A 25,192-nucleotide genomic window follows, 5' to 3' on the forward strand; every position below is an offset into this window, starting at 1 on the left:
CATGGTCCTGACCTTCGCTTCCACCACGGACCTGCTGCAGGAGGCTGACGAGGACCCCATGCTGACATGGCTGAGCCCACTCCTGCACAGAGCCCTTACCTGTTGTAGGCGCTGATGAATAGGTGCAGGTTGCTGGGGTTCATGTCGTTGAGGATGTGCTGGCGGTATGTGTGCACCACCTCCACATTGTTATGCATCTCCTCCTGTGGTGACAGAGGAGAGAGTGGGGAAGGCTTGTCACCATTCCTTGAGCCATGGGGATAGGGAGGGAGAACACAGCTGAGGCAGAGACACCTGTGATCTGTGGTGTCCAGTGCAGACTGCTGAGTGACAGCCACTGGCAGCCAGAAGGAGCCCACCAGGGAGGCCTAGCTTTCATTCAGGAGCCTCAGCTAAACTCAGGGTTCCTGCTTCATGGTAGCCCTCAGAGCCAACTGCCCCTGTCACTTAGGGGATCAGAAGGTTGCTTTGTCAGCAAGGAGGCCAAGCTATGAGAAAAAGACATCCTGGGGAAAAGTGGGCTGAGGAATCTGATCAAAATAACAGTAGCAGCTTGGGGGCATCAGCCAGCCCCAAGGAACCTGAGGACAGTCTGAACTATGTGATGATAATCTCAGGTTGGTCTAAGTCATCTCAGTGACAAGCCCAGGGTGACACCAAAGCAAAGCAGGGTGTTTCCTGCTGCCCTGAAACTCAGGAGGGCATCAAAGTGCCATCACATTCATTAGCTCAGAGCAGAGAATGCTCTGTCCAGTAAGCAGAGCATCCCTGAGTCTGGGCAACCAAGGGGTTTTCCAGACATTGAACTTGAATGTGAGCCAAAAGTACATCCTCTCTCAGGGCTGGTGGCTCTGGCTGAGGTCGGATATGTGACAGCAGACAGAGGCAGAGGCCAGGCCTGCCACCAGGACACTGCAAGGATGCCTTCTCTGCCTTCAGCCCATGTAAGAACCAGGCAAGGGCAGAGAAGCTTAGGGGAGTGGATGCTGTAGCCAGACTCACAAGTTCAAATCCCAGTCACGTTTCTCCTGGGTTGGGAGATCTTACAGGAGTCATTCAGCCTCTGATCTGAGTTATCCCACCTCAAACTGGAATAAGTGTCTGGTCACAGAGCTCCTGAGGCGATTCAATGAGCTAATCCCTGGCAAACACTGGGGACGGAGCCCCACACAGACATGGAGCTAATCTCAGAGACAGGAACACTACAGACCCCATTCATAACGAGCCCAAATGATTCCAAACAAAGGCCCAACAAAGGTCAACAGAAAAGGCTATGGTATGTTCACTGAGTGAAATACTACCAAGTACCAAATGGATGATGGCGTCCAGAAACATAAGCAGATTCTAAAATAATCATGCTAAGGGAGAAAGGACCCAGCAAGTAGCGTAGTACGGGATTCACAGACAGACAAATCTAGAGTGACAGAGAGCAGCCCAGAGGGTGCCTGGGAGGAGTGAAAAAAGGTTTGAGGACATGGGTGTGTGTGTGTGTGTGAAGGACACTTCCACTGTCTCAGCTGCTCTGGTGGCTGACGGATTTGTGCAAATACATGCTGCACATCGTGCTTCAACAGAAACAGGTTATCAAGCAGCCCCACCCCTGGCTGAGGAGCTATTGGCTCTTGATGGCTGCTGGAGGGAAGGGGGAAATCTGTTTTCTTCAGCAATGGCGCCCCAGGTAAGCTGTCCACATGCCAGTGGATAGCCCTATACTCTTGCTCATACCAGCAGCACCAGAAGGATTCAGTGATTTTTAAAACACACATTTAGTCAGGAGGGAAAATCTGGGAGGAGCCGGAGGGGAAGGACGCGGGGTATACGTTTGATCAAAAGACATCGTACACATGTATGAACTTCTCAGAAGGGGGTGGGGAGAAAAGCAGTATGAATGGCTTGCTGGCTGGGCGACAATATTTCACAATCATTCCCAGACCTCAGACTGGGTCACCCCTTGATTGTATCTCGTGTGTACCACCTGCCCACGTGGCCCTGTGCGGAGAGCCACATGGTTAACTGCTCAATGGGGACAGCAGGATGCCCACACCACTCACCTTGCCGAAGAGGTGGGACACCACCATGTCTGGCAGGGCTTGGGTCCATCCTGAGATCTGTGGAGGGTAAACAAAGCAAAATTGGGAACTAGGACTCAACAGCAGAGACAGAAAGTCAGCCAGCCTGGGGCCCTGGGGGCAGAGTGTACCTGGCTCCCTGAGCCTCATGCAGGTCTCCATGACATCCTGGCCAGAGCTTGACTCTGGGAAGTGTGCCATAGACCAATTTAGTAAAAGCTTGCTCACTAGCTTAGTACTATTGGGGTAAGGGGGAACCTTTAAGATGTTGAGGTCCACAGTAGGCCACCTGGGGTAGTTTTGTTTATTTTTGCCCCCAGCCACTGCCATGACATACTGTCTTGCCATAGGGACCAAATCCTCCAAACTGGTGAGCCCTCACAAGCCTGTCCTCAGCAGAAGTCAGTTATCTCATACATCTTGGATATCACACATCTGTTTGTATGGCAGTTCGGCTCCTGTCTCTGGTCCCCTCCTGAACCTACAGCCCAGGTCAGGCCAGGCCTGACTTTCCATCCAGTTCCTTCCTCTTACAGCCCACATCAAGAACACACAGCAAGTGGGATGGAACCACAACCTAGCTAGGCCAAGTTTTCCCTGCTCCCACAGCTCACCAAGTGCTCAGCACAGAGGCCCCACCCCAACATAGTGTTCTCCTTATCCACAGCGCAGGGTCCACTCAGCCCCAACTACTCCTTCACCATCTCCTAGTTTCTCCTCTCCATCCCAGTTTCTGGTCTATGAAGTCTTTGAATTCATTAATTACTTCCCACACCACCTCCCAAACGACTGTATACAGCAGGATCCGAAAGCATAACAGTATGCAGACGGTGCTCAATAAATGTTCAGATCGTGACACAAAATCCAAACCACTAGTTACACAACAGGAACTGTATAAATGCTACATGTACACTGTAGGTGCTCTACGGATAAGGCAGATACCACGGGTAGCCCTGCTTGGGTAGAGATGGGTAAGGAAGATGAGCATTTGACCTGGGGTCCTGGACTGGCCTGATGGCTACCTGCAACTGCTGAGCACTGGGCTGGCTGAAGGCGTCTCTCATCTATAACTGGAGGTGTTAAAACCCATGTCATCAGGACATAAGAAGACTCCCACAGTAAGGATCCGATAAGGCAGCCGGGTATCCCAGGCTCTGACACTCACGCCTGGTATACCAGAGGATACGCAGGTTGCCCTTCAAGGCCAGAGGGACAGACATGGGGAATTCATTAAAACCAAAGCATATCTCGGCCGGAGGCCAGTGCCCCAGCCCTCCCTGTTTGGCTCGGAACAGCCGAGCCGCAGCCCAGTGGACCTAAATGGAATGTCCCTTTCTTAGCTGGAAAATAAAATAAAAACCAGGGAGGATGCTTTGCTCCTGACTGCCTTACAGGCAGGGACAGGCCTATCCATGATGCTTTAGGAAGAATCCCAGCATCTTGCAGACAGGAAGGGGGTGGGTGAGGGTCATGCCCTCTTCCCCAGCAGCTGCCCAAACTAACAAAACCACCATTCCAAATGAGCGAGCAGTCACCCCGGCCTGAGTAGCTTTGTCCCACCCCGATCGGACGTTTCTCCCTATCCTTGGCAGATGCTGGGGACTTTACCAAAAAAAAAGGAAAGCAATCATAACTTTAAAAAAAAAAAAAAAAACCAGGATCAACAGGGACCCTTGGGATAGCAGCCAGGGCAGAGTGACTTAGACCTTCTGAGCAGCAAATGGTTGCTAGCCTAAACAGAGCTGAGGAAGGTTGTTCTCCGTGCAGTAGGGAACGAGAAGAGTGGGGCCGAGAAGGCGCTCCCCTGGTGGGGGAGGCTGGGACCCCATCTGCCTGGCCTGCCCAGTCTCACCTTGGAGGCGGCCCAGTCCATCCAGCCCTCAGCACAGGGGTTCACATTCATGAGCACGAGGCCCTCCACCATCTCAGGGTTGTTGAGCTGTAATCGAAGACACAATGTGAGATACAACCAAGAGATAAAACTACTGAGGCCTGGAAGCCAATCATAGGGGAACCTTGGAGCTGCTGTTGACGGCTCCCTGACATGGTCAGAGCAGAACTGAGGCTCAGTCAAAAGTGGATCAGGTCCTCAGAGGAGCAGAAGGAAGAAGCCATAGAAGAAGAACGAACACACTCACACTTGGAGGACCTGCTAGTCAAGTCCTTTCACCTCACAGAGCCTCAGCTTCCCCCAGATGCCCAATGGTGCAATGGCCAAGCCACACTAAGGGCCCAGAAATGCCCTGTGGCTCTGTTATCTGGAATGCCTGTATATTTAGAACTCCAAGACCATCCAGGCATCTACTTGAAGCTGATGCCCAAGCTGATTTGCACTTCGACGGTATGCCTGAGCATCACTGAGGCACTGCACTTAGCAGACATCAAAATACCTTGGGTTGAAGGACATGAGTCACTTTAAGGTAACTGGCAAAGGCATGAAGGGATACCCACAGTGCTGGCAATGGGCACTGACTCTTATTTGGACTCCATCAGGATCCCAGGGGACCTGGGTCACAAAATTCTGAGATAAAACATTGCAGGATCAGAGGATGCTGTGAGTGCAAAGCCATCCACATTTCCTGCTCAGCGAACAAGACCAGTGACCAAAAGCCCTGTCTACTGTGGTATTTCAGCCCCAGAAAAACCAAAGCTGTTAGTACACATGCACAGGTACCCATGTAGCACATGCCACAAGTGGCCCTAGTGGCTCTTGCTGGGGAAATGGAAGTGGGTTTTTTTGATGCTTCTCAAATTTCATTTATTTATTTATGTGTGTGTGTCTGTGTGAGTGCCACATATACGAGTGTGCAAGTATACACACCCAGCATAATCATGCAGAAGCCAGGGCAAGGCACAGGTGTTTATCTCTGTTGCTCTCCACTGTGTTCCTTTGAGACAGGGTCTCTCATCAAATAGGAGGCTCGCCTTTTAGGCTAGGCTCGCTGGCCAAACACCTCTCCGGAGTCTCCACCTATCTCTACCCCATCCCCATGCTGAGGAAACAGGCACCTGCAGCCATGCCTATCCTTCACATGGGTCCTGGGGATTCGAACTCCAGTCCTCAAGTCTCCATGCCTGCATAGCAACATTCTTTCCTACTAAGCTAGCTCCCTAGCCCCTAAGTAATTTTTTTAAATGCAATTTTAAAAATTGTAGAGGAACTTACTGCAAAGCGGGTCAGGATGTAGGCGCCAGCTCCTGTCCCCATGCCAATGACACTCTTGAGCCTAGAAACAAAGGAACACTCAGGTCACCAAAGGGAGATGTGATGGAGCCCCTGCCTACCCCAATAAACTTCCCTCACTTACTCCTAAGAGCTCTGCCCCTTAGATATCTTTGCTGAGAATGCCAACAAGTTCGCCCATGCCATGAGAGGCAGGTTGCACTGATGTGCCCTCTAAGTCCAGAGCTGTGACCTTGGGAGCCTCATCCCTCTTGCTCCTTTTCCCCTTGCTGCAGCTAGCCAAGGCTCTGAGATGCCTAGCATTTACAGGAAGGTCCATTAAGACGATGGTTGCCTCACCCCACTCACAAGCTTTATTCTGGATTCTGAAACTCGGAATAAGAACAAATTGGGCCAGAACCATGGGGTTTAACCCTAGGTGAGGCTGCAGTGGGAAGGAAAAGTGAGCTTGCCAGGGCAGCAGGAGAGTCTGGAGAGAGAAGCCAAACTCCCAGGGAACACTATTCCGGAACGTTCCATGGGATCAGAAGGCAAGGACAGAATGGGCATTGGGGCCACTCAAGAAGCAAGACTACAGTCAAGGGACACAGAGAGGGGGGCCAAGCTGGGGGAAACAGTGGGTACAAGCTGCAGCAAGCTCCTTTCTGGACTCATCTGAGAACTCCAACCTGCATTTTAGTGGTCAAGCCAAGCTGACCAACCTTAGAAGAGACTCCCTTGCTCTTACCCAAACTGGTGAAGGACTCCAGGAAGCATTTCAGCCAGCTGATCCATTGAGGGGTACATGTACCTGTGGGAGACATGGCAAGGCAGATCTTGAGAACCCAGACCCTTCAAGAAACAAGTCATCCATACCAGAATATTCTGATACCAGCTGGCCCCTCTACGGAGCAACACAAACAGGACATCCTCACCCTTCGGCATCCACTGTCTGAGGACACCCCACCCTAGTCCTGCAGCTTCCTCTGTCCTGATCCTACATGACTCTTACCAGCTACTTGGGAGCCCCTTGGCCATCTAGACCCACAAAGTGGCTAAGCGGAAGATCTATCCTATCTCTGATGAGCTGGGAACCGATATGACACAGATCACATGGCATTTCACAACTGGGGCCTCAGGAAGAAGGATCTAGAACAAGTGTGAAGGATCTGAACCCATGCACTAGTTCATGGGTTGGGCACAGAGGTCAGGTTCTCTGTGAGGAAAGGAGCCTATGGCAGCCTAGCAGATAGACAGTGAGAGACTCTTGAGTCAGCAGAAAAGAGTGTCATGGGTGACATGAGCTAGGAAAGGACACCAGGGAGGACATGGGTGCTGGGAAGACATGCCAGACAAGTGATCCACTCTGTTCAAGTGGTCAGGAAGTGCTTCCTAGAGGAAATGATGCGGAGACAGTGCCAGAGCCCAATGGGGAGTGGATGCTAGACAGGGAATGTATATAGAGAACCCTAAAAGAGCTGGAAGGAGCCTAGGTGGTGTGGCTTTACTTAACTGGAAACAGCTTTGGGAGAAGGAGAGCGGGGAGCAAAAACATGGGACTACTTTGGGAGTGGTCGTACCTCAGCGTGGAGCCTGAGTCTCCCAAGTACAAAATGGAAAAGCCACCTAACAATGAAGGATTCTGTTTCCTGTCATCTTCCTGGGGCTAGGTATACTAGAAAAGAGTGGCAGATTCCTAAGCAGAAAGTAGATTCCAAAAAGGAGGAGACAGCCATTGATCCCCAATCTTGTTTTGATGGCCCCAAGAAAAGGAGTATCACCTAGTCCCAACTCCAGAGAGCGGGAGGAAGCCACGTCTTATTTCAACGGTGTTCTACACTGAAGTTGCCTGGTAAACTTGGGGGAGGGGGCACACACCCCACATCTTACTGCAGGCAAACTTCATATATTACTCTGGGGAAGTCAGGTCTAGGAGCATCATGAGACTTCACTTGGGGAGTAAGAGCCTCTGTATGACCCCCTCATTTCTCAGACAGTTGTCCAAGCTGACTTAGTGGAGAAAGTCCTGATTTCGTCAGCTGTTTAACAGTTAACTGTACCCCATTGTTGAACAAGTACTTTATGCCTGTGCCTGTCCCTGAAGGAAAAAATTAATAATTAAGTTATTAAATAATTGATAATAAAAGTTAATAGTTAAGAACTTGGACCAGTGGTAAAGAGGATATGTGTCTGTCAATGCTAAGAGGGCACTCTGGGAAGCCTGTAAACTCAAGGAGAAGGCTGTTCCTGCATGTTCCATCCAGCATCCGTGTTGGAGGAGACCTCTAAGGTGGGCCTCCTGCATGACATATTGTGAGAATAGGCAAGTCCAGTCTCTATATCTGCTTTGGAAAACCAAAAGACTACGAGAGATGCACAGCTGGGTGAGAACCCTGGGCAAGGGACCCTGATTCCCCATGACAGAGCCTCCCATAGGCAGACCAGAGTGGAAGCCCAGCCCTCCATTCCCATCCTGTGGCCTTTCATAAGCTCTGAAGCGCCCTCTGTGCCTCGGTGTCTTCACGAAGAATAAGCTAATAAGTCCCGCCACAGGTAAGGATTAAGTGAAAATTTGTCATTGGGGAAGCATGGCAGCAGTCAGGTCCCTCCCTCCCTTTTTCTTTTTCCCGTTCTAGGTTTTCTCTACTGCCTAGTTGGTCTTGGCAGGGCTATTTCCAGCCTTGCCCTGCACAGGTGAAATACACGGTCTCAAGTCAGCCTAGCTGGGATGTGGAGTCAGGGTTTACTGAACACAGTATCTATCAGCTTGAGATAGGAAGAAGTCCTCAGAAAGATGGCAGCCACACACTAACACCGTTGCAATGTACTCTTAAAGACACAGCTATTTAACTATTTAAATAGCTATTTAAGGCTAGGAAGACAGCTCAGCAGTTTAAGCAAGCATGAGAAGCAGAGTTTGGATTGTGAGAACCTATGTAAATGCTGAGCAGGTGTGGTGGCCTGCCTGTAATTCCAGCCACAGAAGATGGAGATAGGGCATCCCTAAAGCAAAGAAGCTAGTAAGACTAACTAATATCAGTGAACTCAGGGTTTGATTGAGAGACCCTGTCTCAATGAGAAAGGTAGACAGTGATTCGGGGTGATTCCCCACATCATCTTTGGGTATCTACACATAAATGCAGATGCACCCACACCCATATAAACATGTCTACACACATGAATGCACAACACACATACACAATGGAAAAGGAAACAAGTTAAAGGGTAAATGTTATGTTATACACACATGTAGCCATAAAAAACAAACAAACAAACAAAAACGTTGAAATAAAATATGTTGTCTTGGGTTTTCTTCTTTCGGTTTTAAAAACTTGTTTGGAGATGGTTTTGCAATGAGTCCAAGCTGACCTCAAACTAGCAATCCTCCTGCCTCAGCTTCCCAAGTGCTGGGATTCCTGGTATGCACCACCATGCCCAGCTTAGAAATAGTAGATCTATTTCTAATAGTGGCTAATTTTTATTTTATGTTGATTGACATTTCCCACTCCACCCGCACCCCACCTGCTCCTGGGGTGAAGGTCTCCACTCTTACCCCACTGGGAAGGAAGGGGCACCATCCTGTTGACCAGGGGCATCCACATGGCAGACAGCAAAATGTTGTGTGATCTCCTGCATGTCCTCAGAGTTGAAGAGGGGGTTATAGCAGGTCTTGTCTGCAGGAAGACATGAGAAAGAAGTTAAGAGAGGGGGCTGGCAGCAAAGCACACTCAATTATTCCTTTACCTAGCAGCAGCAGGGAGGAGCTCCCTAGTGTGTGCATCTCTGTGAGTTCGAGGCTAACCTGGTCTACACACAGAGCATTCTAGACCAGTTACACTAGACAGGTTCACATAGGGAAACCCTATCTCAAAAGAAAGAGTACAAGTCTGCCCACCCCAGCCCCAGGACTCCCTCTGGAGACAGAAGCAGGTAGAAGTCAGAGCTAAGATCTGGTACAGGGTAGAACCGATCCCTAAGCTCCTTGACTCCTCCTCTCTGGCAAGATGGCCATGGGGACAGTACAAGGCATATCTATTTCTCTGGACTTCCAGGCTGTAGAATCTGGGACACCTTTCAAGGCACACATAATTTTCAAACAAGAAGTGTCCACCTGTGTCTCCTGGAATGAGCCTCTCACTTGCTGGGGGGCTGAGACAAAACCAGTCAGCTGTGTAGTTGAGGCTGTCCTTGAACTCCTGATTTTCTGCCTCCTCCCACAAATGCTAGCACCAGAGAGGGGTGCTACCAATGCCACCACATCTGACTTTTTTTGTTTTCTGTAGCTCAGGCTGGCCTCTAATTTACTATGTAGTCTAGGTTGGTCTCCAACTCACAGCAATCCCCCGGCCTCAGCTTCCCAAATGCTAGGATGACAAGCATAAGCCATCAAGTCTGGTTTACTTCCTGTCATCTTAAAAACCCAATGTGTCAGCATTCACTACAACACTGTGTATAAAACACTTAAATCCAAAGAACCCAAGTATCCATCCCCTAGAGTGATGGTTTGAACAAAAATGACCTCATAGGCTCATGTATTTGAATGCTTAGTCATCAGAAGTTGGCACTATTTTAAAAGATTTAGAAGGATTGGGAGTAGCCTGGTTGGAGTTGATGTAGCCTTGTTGGAAGGAGTGTGTCACTGGAGATGTGGGTTTGGAGGTTTCAAAAGTCCATGCCATACAGCCTTGCAGTCTCTCTCTCTCTCTCTCTCTCTCTCTCTCTCTCTCTCTCTCTCTCTCTCTCTCTCTCTCTCTCTCTCTCTCTCTCTCTCTCCCTCTCTCTCGGCTTGCAGATCAGGATGTAGCTCTCAGCTACTTTCCCAGCACCACACCTGCCTGCCTCCATGCTCTCTGCCATGACCATGCACCAAACCTCTAAAACTGTAAGCCAGCCCTTCATTAAATGCTTTCTTTTACAAGCATTGCCTTGGTCGTGGTGTCTCTTCACAGCCATAGAACAGTGACTAGGAAGGAAGTTGGTACTGGGAGTGGGGTATTGCTGACAGGCCTGACCACGATGTTTGTTGGAGAAATATGTATGAATAAGTATGGTTTCCATTCAGTAGGATCTTATTCACCAACAAAGAAGCGAAATAGTGCCAAAGGCTACAACAAATATAAATCTTGAAAACATAGACAAAGCTAGTCATGAGCCAATCAGGAAGGACCACACACGGAAGGGGTGCACTTATATGAGAGTCTAGAGACATACAAAAGGAAACAGAGTGTCCTCAGCAGGGCTGGGGAGTGTGGAAGATCAGGGCAGTGGAGAAAGGGATCAAGGCTTCTTTTCAGAGTGACTATAGTGTCCTAAAGCTGTTTGCGCCGCTGGCTGCTCATCTCTGGGGTGATAAGAAAGGCTGTTGCACGTATTAATTTTTAAGTCCCTGTAACAAGTTGTTAGGCGGCAGAGGCACTTGCTTCCTGTCCCCAGAGCATCTGGTACTAATAGCACTGAACCACACACAGTATGATTTAGGTTTTTCCAGGCTGAGGCAGGAGTTCCCTCTGGAATATCTCTAAGAAGTCCCCAAAACAGAAAGAGCTGCTGACTTTCACTAGCCCTCCCTAGCTGGCATCCCCCCCCCCCGGCCCCCACCCAAGTGACCCGACTCTCCAAACTTACGGTTCATGCCGATGTCGTGATAGGTGAGAATGACTGGACGGTTGCCCTTGGGGGTCCCGCACAGTGTGACATGCAGGGAGCCATGTAGGGTCTCAATATCCTGCTCCTGAGGGAGAGATCACAGACAGAGGCCTGTCACATGGGATTCACAGAGGCAGTGTGACTGATTCACTGACTGTGGACACCTGCCATGTCCCCAACTGTGTTCTAAGGATGCCTCAAGCACACACTTCCTTTGGTCCCCAGAGCTCTGCACTGGCGACAACAGATGTCTGAGGCCAAAGGAAGAAGGGAAGGGAGAGGAAAGCTGTGTCACGAGGCAGAAGACAGGGCCCTGGCCTGTTGTGCCCTACACTGTCCCTACACTCCAGGGACAGGTGGACCCAGACACACTCCCTGAAAAGGACTTTGTTTTCTGTATCTGTATCTGAAGCGTGAGCTCCCTCGATTTCCTGCTCCTGTGCCTCACCTATCCTATGGGCAATAAATATTTGCTTATTTGAGGCTTCCTAGAAGTCACTCCCCATTTCAAAGGACAACCTCCACTTCCTGTGGGAACACACGATGCATTATTTTGAGTAAGAATGGCCCCCGTAGGCTCTTATATTTGAATGCTTAATCAGCAGGGAATGGAACTCTTCAATAGGATTAGAATTAGGAAATTAGGAGCAATGGTCTTGTTGGAAAAATGTGTCACTGGGGGTGGGCTTTGAGGTTTCCAAATGCCCACACCTGGCCAAGTGTTTCTCTTTCTTCTCCCCCACTCCCTGTCCCGATCCCTTGGCCTGTGGATCAGGATATAGCTCTCAGCTACTGCTCCAGCACCATATGTGCTGCCATGCTGCTTGCCATGATGATAATGGACACACACAGACACACAGACACACACACACACACACAGATACACACACACACACACACACACACACACACACACACACACACACAGAGGCTCCCTTGACTCCAGTATCTGTTGACATTCACCCCTCCTGTTTCACAGGCTGAGGTCAATTCCCCCATTGCACTTCTCAAATGTCATGTAATATTAGGTGATACCAACCAGAGCCAGCCTCCATCACTGCGGAAGTGGACTGCGCTTGACCTAGCAAAGCTTACCTAGCAGCCATTGTATTACCACAAGACAGGTTTGCCTGAATTAAACCATCATCCCAGGGCTGATAAAGGCAGAAAGAAGGTAGAAGCCTCAGCATGGCATCCACCTCCTGGGACTGTCAGTGTGGTGGGCTAACTACTTCCCGTTCTGGACTGACCAGGGAACCCACAATGATCCACCTAAATCCCTTCTCTCTCCTGTTCCACTCTGAGGCCAGTTTTTAGTAATCCATAGTCCTCCTCATACACCCTCATAAAAGCAAGGAGCATGTCCATCTTTCTTCTACCCTCAAAAAGACAGGCTCCACCTTAGCTCCATGTCCTCAGCTCCCTGTGGGCTGATCTTCCCACTGTTTCACAGGCTGAGGTCAATTCCCCCATTGCACTTCTCAAATGTCATGTAATATTAGGTGATACCAACCACAGCCAGACTCCATCACTGTGGAAGTGGATTGGGCTTGACCTAGCAAAGCTTACCTAGCAGCCATCCTATTATCACAAGGCTTATTACTTCCCGGTCATTGTCATCTGAATCTCCCATGTAGATGGTTGTGAGCCTCTATGACCCTCTGTGACCCTGCCTTTGTCCCATGCTGTCTGTCCTCTTTGCTGTCAATCAAGGCTTCTGAGGACCCAAGACACACATCTCCCAGGAGCCAATTTCCTCATCTGAGCTCAACAGCTTCCTCTTCTGGTATGGTTGGCTCTTGGCTGCCCTCCCTAGGTCAGCTGGGGACATGAGGCCTTCCTTGTAGCTGGACCATTTTTCTCCAGACCATCTCTGGCAAGAGCCCTGCGCTATGTGGCACCTCCACCCACCACTGGTGGTCAGAGTCAGGCAGGGGACGCAGAGGCAGGAGCACCAGTCCATGAGCTGTGCTCCCCTGAACCTGTCACTCCGCACACTCACAGAGGTTGGAAATACCAGGGCCCGCTTGCACCTCAGAAGGCCACTGTGGATCAGCTTGCCACAGACATGAGATTAAAGCAGGACACAGAAAATTGCAGGTGCCACCAATCTTCTCCCAGAATCTGGGACCCATACAAGTCTCCTGAAGAGGAAGACAAGACAAGAGTAGCACCCATGGTCGATTGTGAGAAGAGAAGGGATGGAGGAGCCACCCACTTAGGAGTTATGGTCTGGGAAGTCACTCTAAACGGCCTTGGGAGCAACCTCCTTCCTGCAAGACTTTGAGTGATGAGAATAAGGCTGTGAAGCCCGTAGAGACAGGGATTCCCCAACTGGGGCACTATTGGAGCACAAACAGATGTTCATGCATATACAACAGAGCACGTGGGTGTACTTGCACAGCAGCGCTCATGCCTGTACTGAAAGAGCAGTGCACATGTTTGTAGCAGTGGAGCAATGCCTCTGGGTGAACTAACACAACAGTGCACGTGGATGTACAAATACAGCAGCAAGCACGGATGTGTGACGAACATGGTGCACACGGATGTACTGGAATTGCAGTGCTCATAGAATGGTTGGTAAAGCAGCACACATAAATATCATACCATTACAACACTGCACACAGATACAGATGTACAGGTTTTAAGTAGACTAGTGCACACACCTGTGTCCTAGTATACAGTACACACGGATGTCTGTGAACAGCAGTGCACATGAATGCACTAAGCGCATCAGCACACATGGGTGTACTAGTAAAGGAGTGTACATGGATTCACTAGTACAAAACAGAAAGAACGGGCCCTCATTCCAGGGTCTCATCTCCAGAGTACAGCATCTGTCTGCTGTTTTCTTTTTTTGCTAGTTGTACACACGGGAGATGGAACCAAGGACCTCGCACCCACTGGGCAAGTGCTCTATCCCCGAGCTGCATCCCCAGTGCCCAGTGTGGCATCCCACCAAGGCCTCACCCTAGGTGGTTGTGGTCATACACATCTACAACCCCAGCACTAAAGAGGGTAAGGCACGAGGAGGATGGGGAGTTTGAAGACAGCCTGGGCTACACACTGTCTCAAACACCCATGAGCACACAGACACTCAAGGGCTGGCCCTGTCCCCACCAAGGCAGAGGGTCCTAACCCTGAACACTTCTGCAGCAGGCAAGCCCAGAGCCCTCCCCTCCCCACTCTGTGGAATAAGAATTTTAACCTGTGGCAGTGTCTATGAGGGAATGATGATACCGCAAGCACACACAGGCAGGCATTGGCACAGGCGCAGGCAGGCACAGCCAGGTACAGGCAGACACAGGCAGGCACCAGAAGACACAATCAGAAATAGGTAGGCACTGGCATGCACAGGCAGGGACACCTAGCTCCTTGAGCCCCCAGCACAGGGGTCTCCTGATCCCTATGCCTTATCGCCCCCAAAACAAGTCCCTCCCCGCCCCTGCTGGGAACATAGAGTCCAGCCCTGCCTCCCCCGACTCTTTCCTTTCAGGCTCAGCACTTCTTTCCTGCCCAGAGCAAGCTCTGGAAAAATCCATAGGACAGGAGCAACAGCGCAGCCCCACGGGACATGGGTCATCTGCTGGCCCCGAAGCCACCATGGAAACAATGGTCCATTGTGGGGCCACATTCTTCATTGTCCTCGGGGCTGACCCACATGGCTCCTTCTAAAAATAGGCCAAGCCAGCCTCCCTGTGGATACTACTCTTCAAACCCTTGTCCCATGTGACAAGCCTTCGGGGCCTCACCTCTGTGAAGGGACAGCATGCCCCCAACCCAGGAGCCTTAGCAACAGTGACTTGACGGCAAGGGGAGTTGGGACACACCAGGCAGAGGGGACCCTTAGCCCTTACTACCACTGAGAGCAGCTTAGGGGGTGGAGATGCATATCTGGTTTTGGCTCTCCTCTTTAGAAGCCTTACAGATTGTAATTTCAACTCGAAAGGGTCGCCTCTACCCAAGAAAGAAATGCTACCCTGGTGTAGCGTCCTGTTCTACATGGACGATGTCTGTGCCCAGCAGGGCTCAGGGTTGCAGGGACATCCGAACTGTGTGCTGCTTTACCTGTCCTGGTGCCTGACAGCAGACAATCCCCTGTGCTGGGAGTCTTCACGAGACATCTCTGACTGGGATGCTGTGGGAACCTGTCTTTTGCTCCTCCAGCTCTACAGCCTCACACTCAATGCTACAGCAGGTCCAGAGGCAGAGAGCAAAAGACCCATCTTAGAGGTCATACAGTCAAGAAGACAGGAGACAAATCCCATCTCTCACTTGCTCTGAAGTCTAGAAACTACCTTTCTTAGGGGCGGGGTGACTTATGAAGGTGTCAGCAAGGACCTTTGCAATCACTCCATCTTACTGCAAACCCCACCTGGAGCTTCTTCACATGTTCTCATGGGATCCATTGGACTCCACTACCTAATGACTACCATCCCGCATAGATGAGGAAGCCAAGGCTCAGAGATGTCAAGTCACGTGCTTGAAGTCACACAGCTGAGATGGTGGCACAGTGTTTGACCTAATCTTGGATTTAGGCAGCCCAGGTTCAAAGCCTGGTCTCTGAAGGTCCATTCTCTACTTTGTGCAGATGAAGAAGTTTAGGAAAGCAGTAAGCAACACATCCTGTGACCCCCACCTGGAGACCACCTGCAAACTGAGTCTCTGTTTCTCTTCCCAGCAGCTTGAACCTGTGTGTGGTTACACTAGCAAGTGGAACTGAGAGTAACTAATACCTGTTCTTGTCATCCTGCTAAAACATGTACTTGTCCTCACTGTGGGACACACACCTGTCCTCAACACACCTGTCCTCACTGCAGGACACACACTTGTCCTCACTGCAGGGCACATACCTGTCCTCAGTTCGGGACACACACCTGTCCTCAACACACCTGTTCTCCATGCAGGACATGTGCCTTTGTGTGCAGGGCATCAGACACAGATAGATCTCAACACAAGTCCCACCTGCCTAGAGAGGCCTTTCCCACCACACCATGTCCATAACACACACAGACACACACCCTTGTTCTCTTGGCTGTACATGCTACCATCAGAGTTACCCATTCACAGCATAGCTACATACCCAGACCAGACTGGGACTTCCAGAGAGAAGCCCTGGCCCTGAGACAGAGAGGGTCCAGCCCAGACTGGATACTTAAGAGTTCAATGAATGACCCATATGGCCAATAAGCCAGCAAAGAGACATGGTCTTGCCCCTAGTCCACACTTCCTTCAAGTGGGGAATGGCACTTGGGTCACCTCCAAAGAAACATACTTCTGGCTGCCAGATCCGTGTGTGGTCTGAGAGGTTGAACATTGCAACAGACTCTCTTCTGGAGGCCTGAGATGGGGAGCGTCTGATCTATGTGGGAATCCTTGTTGTGCACCAACTTGACTATGTCTAGCCAATCTCTCCTTTGTCCTATGTCTTCTGTGTCCAAGGATGGTCAGGACAGACTACTCCAGCAAGAGAAATGCCAGCAGAATTCTTTTGGGTTCCTGGAGACTTTTAAAGCTAACAGATCAATACTGGAACTTTTTTTTTTAATCTTTCTCTCTTGCCCTTTCACCTGTTTCCTATCTGGACCATGTATGGGATGCTCAGGGATTCCGCAGCTACATTATTAAACACGAGGACAGAAACTACACACTTGGAATGATGGGGTGGGAAGATGAAGGGAATCCAGGGCTGAGTGGTATTCATCTCCTGCTAATTATGAATAGAAACCATGCTTGTTTAGGGAACTGAGATGTGAGGGCTATTCATCTGAGTGCATGTCCATTAGGTGCCATTGTTACACGTTATCAGTCAGAGCTAAGAATCCCTGCCCTTAACGGTAAGCCTGGGGCTGCTCTAGTTTCATTTACGCTGTGACAAATGCCTTGAACAAAAGCAGCTTAGGAAGGAAAGGGTTGACTTCAGTTTACAACTCCACATTACAGTCCGTCATTGAGGGAAGTCAAGACAGAAACTTGAAGGCAGGCCTGTTTGCATTTCCACACAATACTACCGCCAAGAAACTTAGGCCACAGCCACAGAAGTTGGTGGGAAACACAGAAGATACTACTTGCTGGCTTACTGGCTGGTCAGTTTGCACTTAGCTAGCTTTCTTAGATAGCTCAGGACTACCTGCCTAGGGAATGGTGCCACCCACTATGCACTGTACTCTCCTACATCAATTAACAATGGAGACAATCTGCCACCGACGTGCTCATAGGATTAGTATGAGATTCTCTCCCCAGATAATTCCAAGATGACAGTTAAAGCTAATCATAACAGGGGTAAGGGCAAGCCTGCTTCTTCCCAGGCTGCCACAACAACTAAGACCCAGAAGTGCTTTTCACATTGCTACCTCTCTCCATGTTGGTTGTTTAACTGCTGGAGAGGTGGTTACTGGGGAGACAGATGGCTTAAATCACTGGCTGGATAATCTAGGACTCTAGACACCAGTGACTGCGGCTGCCATAATCTCATTCTTCCTTGAAGGGCCTGGGCAGACACCAGAGGATGGCACTCCCCCAGGTTCTAAGGCAGCTAGTGGTATGGACTGCCTCTCCCCCAGGCCAGCAAGCCTGGGGTCAAGCCACACCACAGTGGGAACACTGGGGGATGAGACTATAAGGACCCAAGACTCCACCACCCTTTGTGTCACCATCCTACGGGGACAGAGAAGAGAAGCTACAGGTCACAGTTGTTTGGACACTGGGTCAGCCCAGGTCACAGAAAACACCTAAGGTCACAGTGGAAAGCCAGAGTCCCCAAGGAGGGCAGATAGGGGAAGAATGTTCTTGGGACAGGGAAAAGAAAAAGGAGTGATCAATGGCTACCCACAGGTAGTAGAGAAGCACAGTGGTCTGAGCATAGGATCAAGGTACACGGACGGAAGGCTGGCCATGCCCTCCATGGTAGTGACCCATCCCCTTGTTTCACGATTAGAACTAAGCGTTGGTGAAAAGAAGCAAGCAACTAAAGACAGGGACTTGCTATCCACAGCACTCCAGTTACCAGAGGAAGGTCTACCTGGGTCAGCCTGACAGATCCTGGCCTGGGGCAGACATGTCTGCACAGCTCTAAGCCTCAGCCTAGACAGCTTGCCTTTACTGTTCCAGGGGGATGTTTCTAGGAAACCCCAGAGTAGACAGCTGGCATGCCACATCCATCCAGATGTGCAGTGGGGTTTCTGAATCCCAGAAGCTTCTCTGGGAAGTGAGACCAGAAAAAGGAAAAGGACAGGAAATGGGAGATTATGAACTCTCAGCCTTCTGTGGGAGTTCTGCCCCCTCTAGCCACGAGGAATGAAAACAAGAAACAAAGGTGTAGAGAGAAAGACCTTAGTCCAAGATGGCTGCTTGTTGGACGTTCCCATGAGCTAATGGGCTTGCAACAGAAGGGCAGAGACACAGCCTCCAGCCTGACTTGCTCCAGTGAAACAAGGAAGTAGGAACCAGGCTCAGGATTCCCCGAGACCAGCCACCCTGTCTGGCCCTCTACCCTCCAGGAGGCCCTGAAGGGAACAGCTGTTCATTTTCCAGAGTGCTCTGTGTGCACTAACATATTCCCATGACAACCAAACTAGATGAAGCCATTTTCACAAGTGCAGGGCCTAGGTAGAAGACATTAGCCAACTGAGGACTTAACAGCAAAAGCCAGCCAACCAGCCTGGAGCCAGAAGTGACAGGGTAGAGACAGAGTGGGCCTGAGCCCCCTGACCCCACCTCCCCAAACTACTTGGAAAGGACACCCTGGCTCTGGATGTAGGAACTTCAACACCCATCTCATCATCACGTGACTTCCCTGGAGTTGTATTTTAGATGTTAACACAAAGTGGGCTGATGCATTGCCCTTACCAGTGTCGTGAGACTCACGTATGGCTGTTTGGGGAAAGCACAGAGCAGTTTCCAGAAGACACTCTGTGTTCAGAAGTCAGCCCTTTCGACTCTACAACCTTTCTGGACTATTGTGTTTTCAGGATTCAGCCTAGACTTAAACTTAGGACTATCCCAATAGTACCCCTGGGCATCTTCACACAGATCTCTCTACAAAGACAGACAACACCGTGTGTGACCTAGTAAGGAAGCCCTGGGACATCCAATGGCTTAGACAGACTCATCTAGAGCAGTAGGGCAGGGCAAGGCTGGACCATCTCAAAGGCACCTGCCGATTTTGATCATCTTGAATTCCAGAATTGTAGTCAAAGGAAATAAGCTCAAATCCCACACACTGCCACAAGCCCCACTCATCAAACTTACAGACAGAGCCGTCATCCTCTGAGGACAGCTGTCCCAGAAGGACCAGATCAAACTGTATCCTTCCTGAAGCACTACAGGCTGGCAGCCTCCAGCTGGCACACTAGAGGATCCAGAGACCATTTAGCAAAGGGACATGCATCAGTATGAGCTACAACAGTGCCCAGCTCAGACAAGCAGATCACCCTAAGGTGACATAGGCAAGGAGACACAATGTCCATACCACTTGGTCAGGCAGTCAAGCCATCTCCAGAGAAGAGCTATCCCTCTTCTCGATGACAGAGTGTCTTCTGGTTAGCTCTGAGCTAGGGAGCACACATTTCTACTCACTGAAAAGACGTGTAAAAAAACTTCAACTCTTGAGACCATGGAAAAGGGAGAGTCAGCTAGGTTCACTGAAAATGACCAAGTAGGAGTTGTTCTCCGTGTGGCGGTCCAGACTGCCTTCAGATGGGCATGGTAGGCAGCTGGGTTCCTCAAGCCAACTCCCATGATGTGGGAGGTACAGGTAGTGAATGAGGATGCTGAATGGCTGCCAAGAAGGCACAGACATTCTAAGCCTCACACCACCTCCCCGCAAAGCCTTAACAAGAAATCGGTGAAATAGTCCAAGCCATGTGGTTGGCCAGACAGACCGAAGAGGTACGGCAGAGGCAAGCCACAGTGCAGTCTTAACGACAAGGGATCCCCAAGTCTGCAACTAGAGGAAAGTTCTGCATGGGAGAGTTCCAGCCAAGTTTGGACTCATGGGACCACCTTCCAGATGCTGTCATGGTCTCATCATCCATGAACAGGGACAATGAGGTAATAACACAGGTGACTGCATTTTTACCAAGAGCACAGGGCACCTGCCTGGCTTGTCCATGGGCCTCATGGCAGATAGGTGGCATTGTTTTATTACAACATGTTGTGCTTTGGGGTTACAAAGGTATGTAAAATTAGCAAGTCACCAAAATACAGCCGTTACATGGTCCCACTTACACAAAGTGCTTGGAAACAACAAACTCATTCACAGAAGGTAAAATGGTGGTGGGAGCATCTAGGAGAGGGGAAGATGGACTTTTAAAATCTATGCATTTCCTGCCCCCAAACCGCACACTTAAAAGTGGTAAACATGTCACCTGTTCTGTGGATTTTACCACGATGAAAATCAGAGGAAACCCACAATATATGACAGAGTGTGTTCTGCTTGACCCAGCACTGACGTTACGGCCCCAACTTTACCCTCTCTATCATACAAAGTCACTTTTAAGAGTCTATAGACTTTTCCATATCACAAAGGAGGAAACTGAGGCTGGTGGGACTGGGTTGATAACCAGAAAAGGGCAGCTAGTACTCGCATCCCACTCTCTCCGAGTCCACACACAGCCTTCACTCTGAGAACAGATAATTACTTTATCAATCATGCACTGAGCAGGGAGGCCCACAGAGCAAAGGAAGCAAGTCACCAGGCTCTTATCAGGGAGAGGCTTGTGTGGTGCAGCCCTGACTGCACAGGTGGGCCCCCCGGGACTGTCAGTTACGGCTCTGCTCAGCCCACACAGCCACTTAACTAACCACGGTCTCAGGGGACAGTTTCATGGCTCTTACTACCCTGGGACAAGAGGACACAGTGATTAGAAACAGGATCGTGTGTCACAATCCTAGCCACCACTGACAGATAACTTCTGCTCCTACTCTGTCCCTCCATGTCTCCAGCAGGACAGAGCAGGGCTGGACAAGATAAACCAAAGTCCTCAGGATATTCCATTGACCTCCAGTGCACCACAGCACCTGCATAACCCTGATTCCTAGAGAGTGAGATGGATGGTGTGGAGTTCTGGACATTGTACACAAAGCAAGGAGACCAAACATACAAGCTCAAACAGTGAGCCAAAAAATGTGCGTTTTCCCCAGTGCAGCCAAACCTGGACCTGGTGTGACACCCAGTGCTACCACTTTGACCTCCATTTCTCCATCTGAGCTACGTAGACATGATGTTCCTCCTGACTGCTGATGTACTGGCTGGGAAGCCCTTGGTATGGTACCTGGCATATGGGGACAGGCAGTGACGTTATCAGTCCCACCCAGACATCCGTGGGTCTGAGACAGGAATGTACAGGCCGTGACACTGCCTCCTACAGCAACCTCAGGGTGGCCTCTGGCAAGCCACTCTCCGGAACTGTCTCTCCCCTTCTTCACAAGAATGTGGGTGGAACTGCAGGCACCGGCAGCTCTGCTCTCCTTGGAGACCAAGATACGTGCTCTGGGTGCTGGGCACAGCCAATGAAATGATTCCCCCGAATCCTCAACCTTCTGGTAGGCAAGGGACCAGATCACAAGGAGTCAAACAGAACGTATATAATCAGGCAGTGGTGGGGGTGGAGTGAAAAGCAGTCCTCAGCGGGCCTTCAGTACTCCAAACCCCTTCCTAATCCTTCACACCCAAGGAGCTGCCCCCACCCCATGCATAGTCTCTCTCCTGCTTCCACAGACAAGGCTGGCGGACCTGTCTACCTGTTTGTCTTCCATTGCTGATGGGATGCATACTGAATGCATACCACCTTACTAATTTTGGGGAGAGGGGCTTCTCCTGACTTTCCCACCCATGATTCCTTAGAAGCATGTTTCTGGCCTGACCTCATGTCTTTTCACCCACCAGGGACATGTAGGTAAAGAAGCTGGTGGCTAAAAGGTCAAGCTGGATTTTAAAGGCCACTTCTGCCCACTTGCGCCTCTGCCATATTTCCTCGCAGATCACAGTCCTTTCTTTGAGCCACTGCTGGGAATTCTCTCGGTATCTGAGCTGTCACAGGGTGGGAGACACAGCCAGGGTAGAGGGAGAGCTCTACAATAGCCCCAGGCGTGTGTCCCAGCAACACTAGTCACCATCCAAGCAACATGGAGGCTCTGATCAAGAGACGACACAGAGCCCATCACTTCTTGGCCTTCTGACTGAGATTAAGTGGGAATGAGAAGTTTGTGCATGGGACTTTTGTGGAGACTGGATGAGTGCTTCTCACAGTTAAAATGTTAAATTAAGACTCAGAGTGCTTGTAACTGTGCCTAGTGCATAGTTAAGTACTAGAACTTTCTTACGTTCGCTGGACAAAGCTTATTCAGGAAGGTGAAGTGACTTGCCCAGGGCACAGAGTTTTGACATGTTAGCTAAAGCTAGCAGCATTGCAGACTCTTAAAAAGGTCAGCTTCTTCAGGATGCTGAGGTTGAGCTGTGATCTAACCTTGGGCAAGTTTCTGTTTGGGTGGCTCAGTTTCCCCATAGAATGCAGAGATGCCAGCCCTACTGGAAATATCAACGGCAGAGAGAGGCTGGGACAGCCAGGGCACTGGGAACTGGGGCTGTGTGTCCAGCAGACTCCCCTGAAGGGGAGAAGGCGAAGTTTCTTCCAAACAGGAACCCTGGGATGGAAACCACAACCTGATCCTCCAGGGATCCTCACTGTAGTCCTATGAGGCCTCATGATGCCAGGGGCATCCCCCTAAAATGGAAGCAAGTATCATCTCTATAGCCTTCAGATGGTCACTCTCCTTGGCTCAGGGCTCCCTCTCAAGGGTCAAGATGAGTGTATGCTTGTATGATTAAACACCCACAGGGTCTCCTGCTGGCTGCACAAGTGTGGGCTAGACCATTTACCTCTGATTTGGACACAGACGTGTCCCCTGCTTTACAGCATTATTAGGATTTGGAGGAATATCTCTGTGGTATGAAGGTGCTACTTACTTAGTGGACTCCAAGGCTTGTATGCAGCAGTAGCTTAATACCTCATTCCTGTTGCCAACTACATGGGATAGGTTGTCCTCAGAGGAGAACAGACAGAAATCATGGTCACAGACCCACACTGGGTGTCCCTGGAGCCCCAAGGTCAAAGTAGCCGGCAATTAGACTGTTACTGGGCCCTCAGAGGCCTGCCTCATACCTTCATACAATTTATGAGGACCAGTGATGGAACTAAGCAAGCTTCTGACCTTTGTTCTAATTCTTCCTTTTCCTTCTAGAGTCAAGGCCAGAATCCCCACCTCTATGTGGGAGGTTGGGTGTGCACCAAAGCGGGAGACCCTGGGAGATGTTACCAATGGTTCCTTTGCAGGAATGGGCGAAAGTCAAGATGCGTGGGTGGGAACTGCTGGAGATCTAGGTGAGCATGCCTGCAGACAACCCTGCATGTGCCTATCCCACCCTCCATGGTCCTCATGCTTGGGGATGATGGCACAGGGCACTGGACAGACCAGGGTTTCTCCACTCTCTACAGATGGCTCTTGACAAAGCTGGAAAGACACCCATGACTGCCCCCCCCCCCCCACTGCCTCTGAGTGGGCTAGATACTCCAAACTTAGGCAAAGGACCCCAGTTTCAGATTTCCTAACACAGCCAAGATTGGTACTTCTCTACCTCACAGAGTCCCAAGTTTGCTGGACTTCCGTTATGTCCCACACATACCCTAGCTCTCCAGGACCACATGGCAGTATGTCTGTCTGCCCTCCCGGGGGCTGGTCAGCTCCTGCCTCCCTGACTGGAACTCAGACTAGCATCTTCCAGGGGAAGCTATAAAGTGTGGGGATAGGCTGAGCCCATTCCCTGCCCTCTGCTGACTCCACATTCAAACAGCAATCCACTTCACGATGAAGGAAGGAAGGAAGGGGATAGGTGGACCGGTGGATAAAAAGGGAGACCACGCCCTCTACTTGCCTGAACATCAAACTCTTGCAGGAGGCCAGTGATGGTCTGTGGAGAGATGACAGAGTCTCGGTTAGTTTCCTTGGTTAGAGACAAGCATTGGTACTCAGGGTCCTCTCCATTGCCTGACTCTGAACTCTGCTCAGTGGGTTTCCCTGAGTCCTTGCAAAGAGAGCCTGTTTCACCTCAGGGAACAGCGGCCCCATAGAATATCGGCCCATCTGCTAGATTCTTTTCTGAGAACAGTTGGCCCGAAGAGGTCTGAAGGGAGAAGCAGGGCACAAACCTGAGTGACAGAGCACTGCAAGTGGCCACACAGTTCATGCACACACCCGAGTGTTGGACTCCTGAAACTCAATGGGACCCTGTCACCTCTGCTCCTGCAGTTCCCACATGGCTGTCAATGTCTGCATTCTGTGTTTAAACCCAGTCTTGTGCGGGACGAAGAGGATAATGGAACCCTCGAAGCCTCTTCCTCAGTCTACACATAATGAATTTTAACCCAAACAGCGTTCATCCTTCAACAGTTTTCTGTGACAGGAAGGGTCCAGGAGGGTAGGAGAAGGTCTAGACTCTATTGAAGCCTGGACAGTGTGGTTTAGGGAGGGCCTGGAGCCTCACTGGTCCAGCCAGCCTCTGTTAAGGATGGCTACTGGCTCGTTTTCTGCCCGACTTAGAGACTGAATCCAACCGTAGAACACCAGGCACCAGCTGGAGCCACGAGCCTCCAATACAGAAGATGGCTCAGCAGTGCCAAATGCCCAAGAGGCCAGGGAACCAAAGCAGGGTATGGAGGAACGCAGGGGCTGGACAACTGTAAATCCTAACAGATGCCCTGCTGCAGGGGCTGGGACTGGGCGATAGGTAAGAACATCAGGAGTCACTAAATGCAGATAAAAACAAAGGGGACCAATGCCTGTGCTGTGTGTGTGTGTGTGTGTGTGTGTGTGTGTGTGTGTGTGTGTGTGTGTGTGTGTAGTGGGTAGCTGTTCCAGCTTTGACCTGGAAGTACTACCCCTAGTGAGGCTTCTGGTAACTGCCACGCCTACCTGTGACCTACCCTTGGGGCAGGGCCGAGATCCGGACATGCTGGCCTCTTGGTTCCTCATGATCCTGGATGCTGGATGGCAGACCAAGTCAGAGTTCTCCAGAGAACCCCGCTGGACTGCACCTCACCTCTCCCAGATCCTTTACTGGCTGTAAGTTACCCCCAAATAAACCTCCTTTTTAACTACATGGAATTGCCTTGTTAAATCCCCACATTATGTGTGTGTGTGTGTATGTGTGTGTGCTTCATACATTTGCTTATATGCTATGCTTTTGTTCACATGTGTGCATGTTGTGTACAAATGAATGTGTACTCATAACCACGAGTGTGCGTGTGTGCCCACT

The 25,192-nt window shown here is 50.3% G+C and overlaps 1 protein-coding gene across 1 annotated transcript in view; it reads right to left on the reverse strand.

Annotated features, from left to right (window-relative positions):
- Positions 1–25,192, reverse strand: part of Ndrg1 (N-myc downstream regulated 1) — a 47,903-nt gene that overhangs the window by 11,281 nt on the left and 11,430 nt on the right. Inside the window, exons 3-10 of the mRNA XM_052747933.1 lie at positions 23,813–23,848; positions 10,858–10,963; positions 8,786–8,906; positions 5,981–6,043; positions 5,236–5,296; positions 3,922–4,008; positions 2,052–2,108; positions 100–203 (exon numbers count right to left, since the gene is read on the reverse strand). Coding sequence (XP_052603893.1) covers positions 100–203; positions 2,052–2,108; positions 3,922–4,008; positions 5,236–5,296; positions 5,981–6,043; positions 8,786–8,906; positions 10,858–10,963; positions 23,813–23,848 — 635 coding nt within the window. The remainder of the gene's footprint in view (positions 1–99; positions 204–2,051; positions 2,109–3,921; positions 4,009–5,235; positions 5,297–5,980; positions 6,044–8,785; positions 8,907–10,857; positions 10,964–23,812; positions 23,849–25,192) is intronic.

Source organism: Peromyscus californicus, unplaced genomic scaffold (genome assembly GCF_007827085.1).
Source record: "Peromyscus californicus insignis strain IS unplaced genomic scaffold, ASM782708v3 Scaffold_20__1_contigs__length_68692818, whole genome shotgun sequence".
Classification (NCBI taxonomy): domain Eukaryota; kingdom Metazoa; phylum Chordata; class Mammalia; order Rodentia; family Cricetidae; genus Peromyscus; species Peromyscus californicus.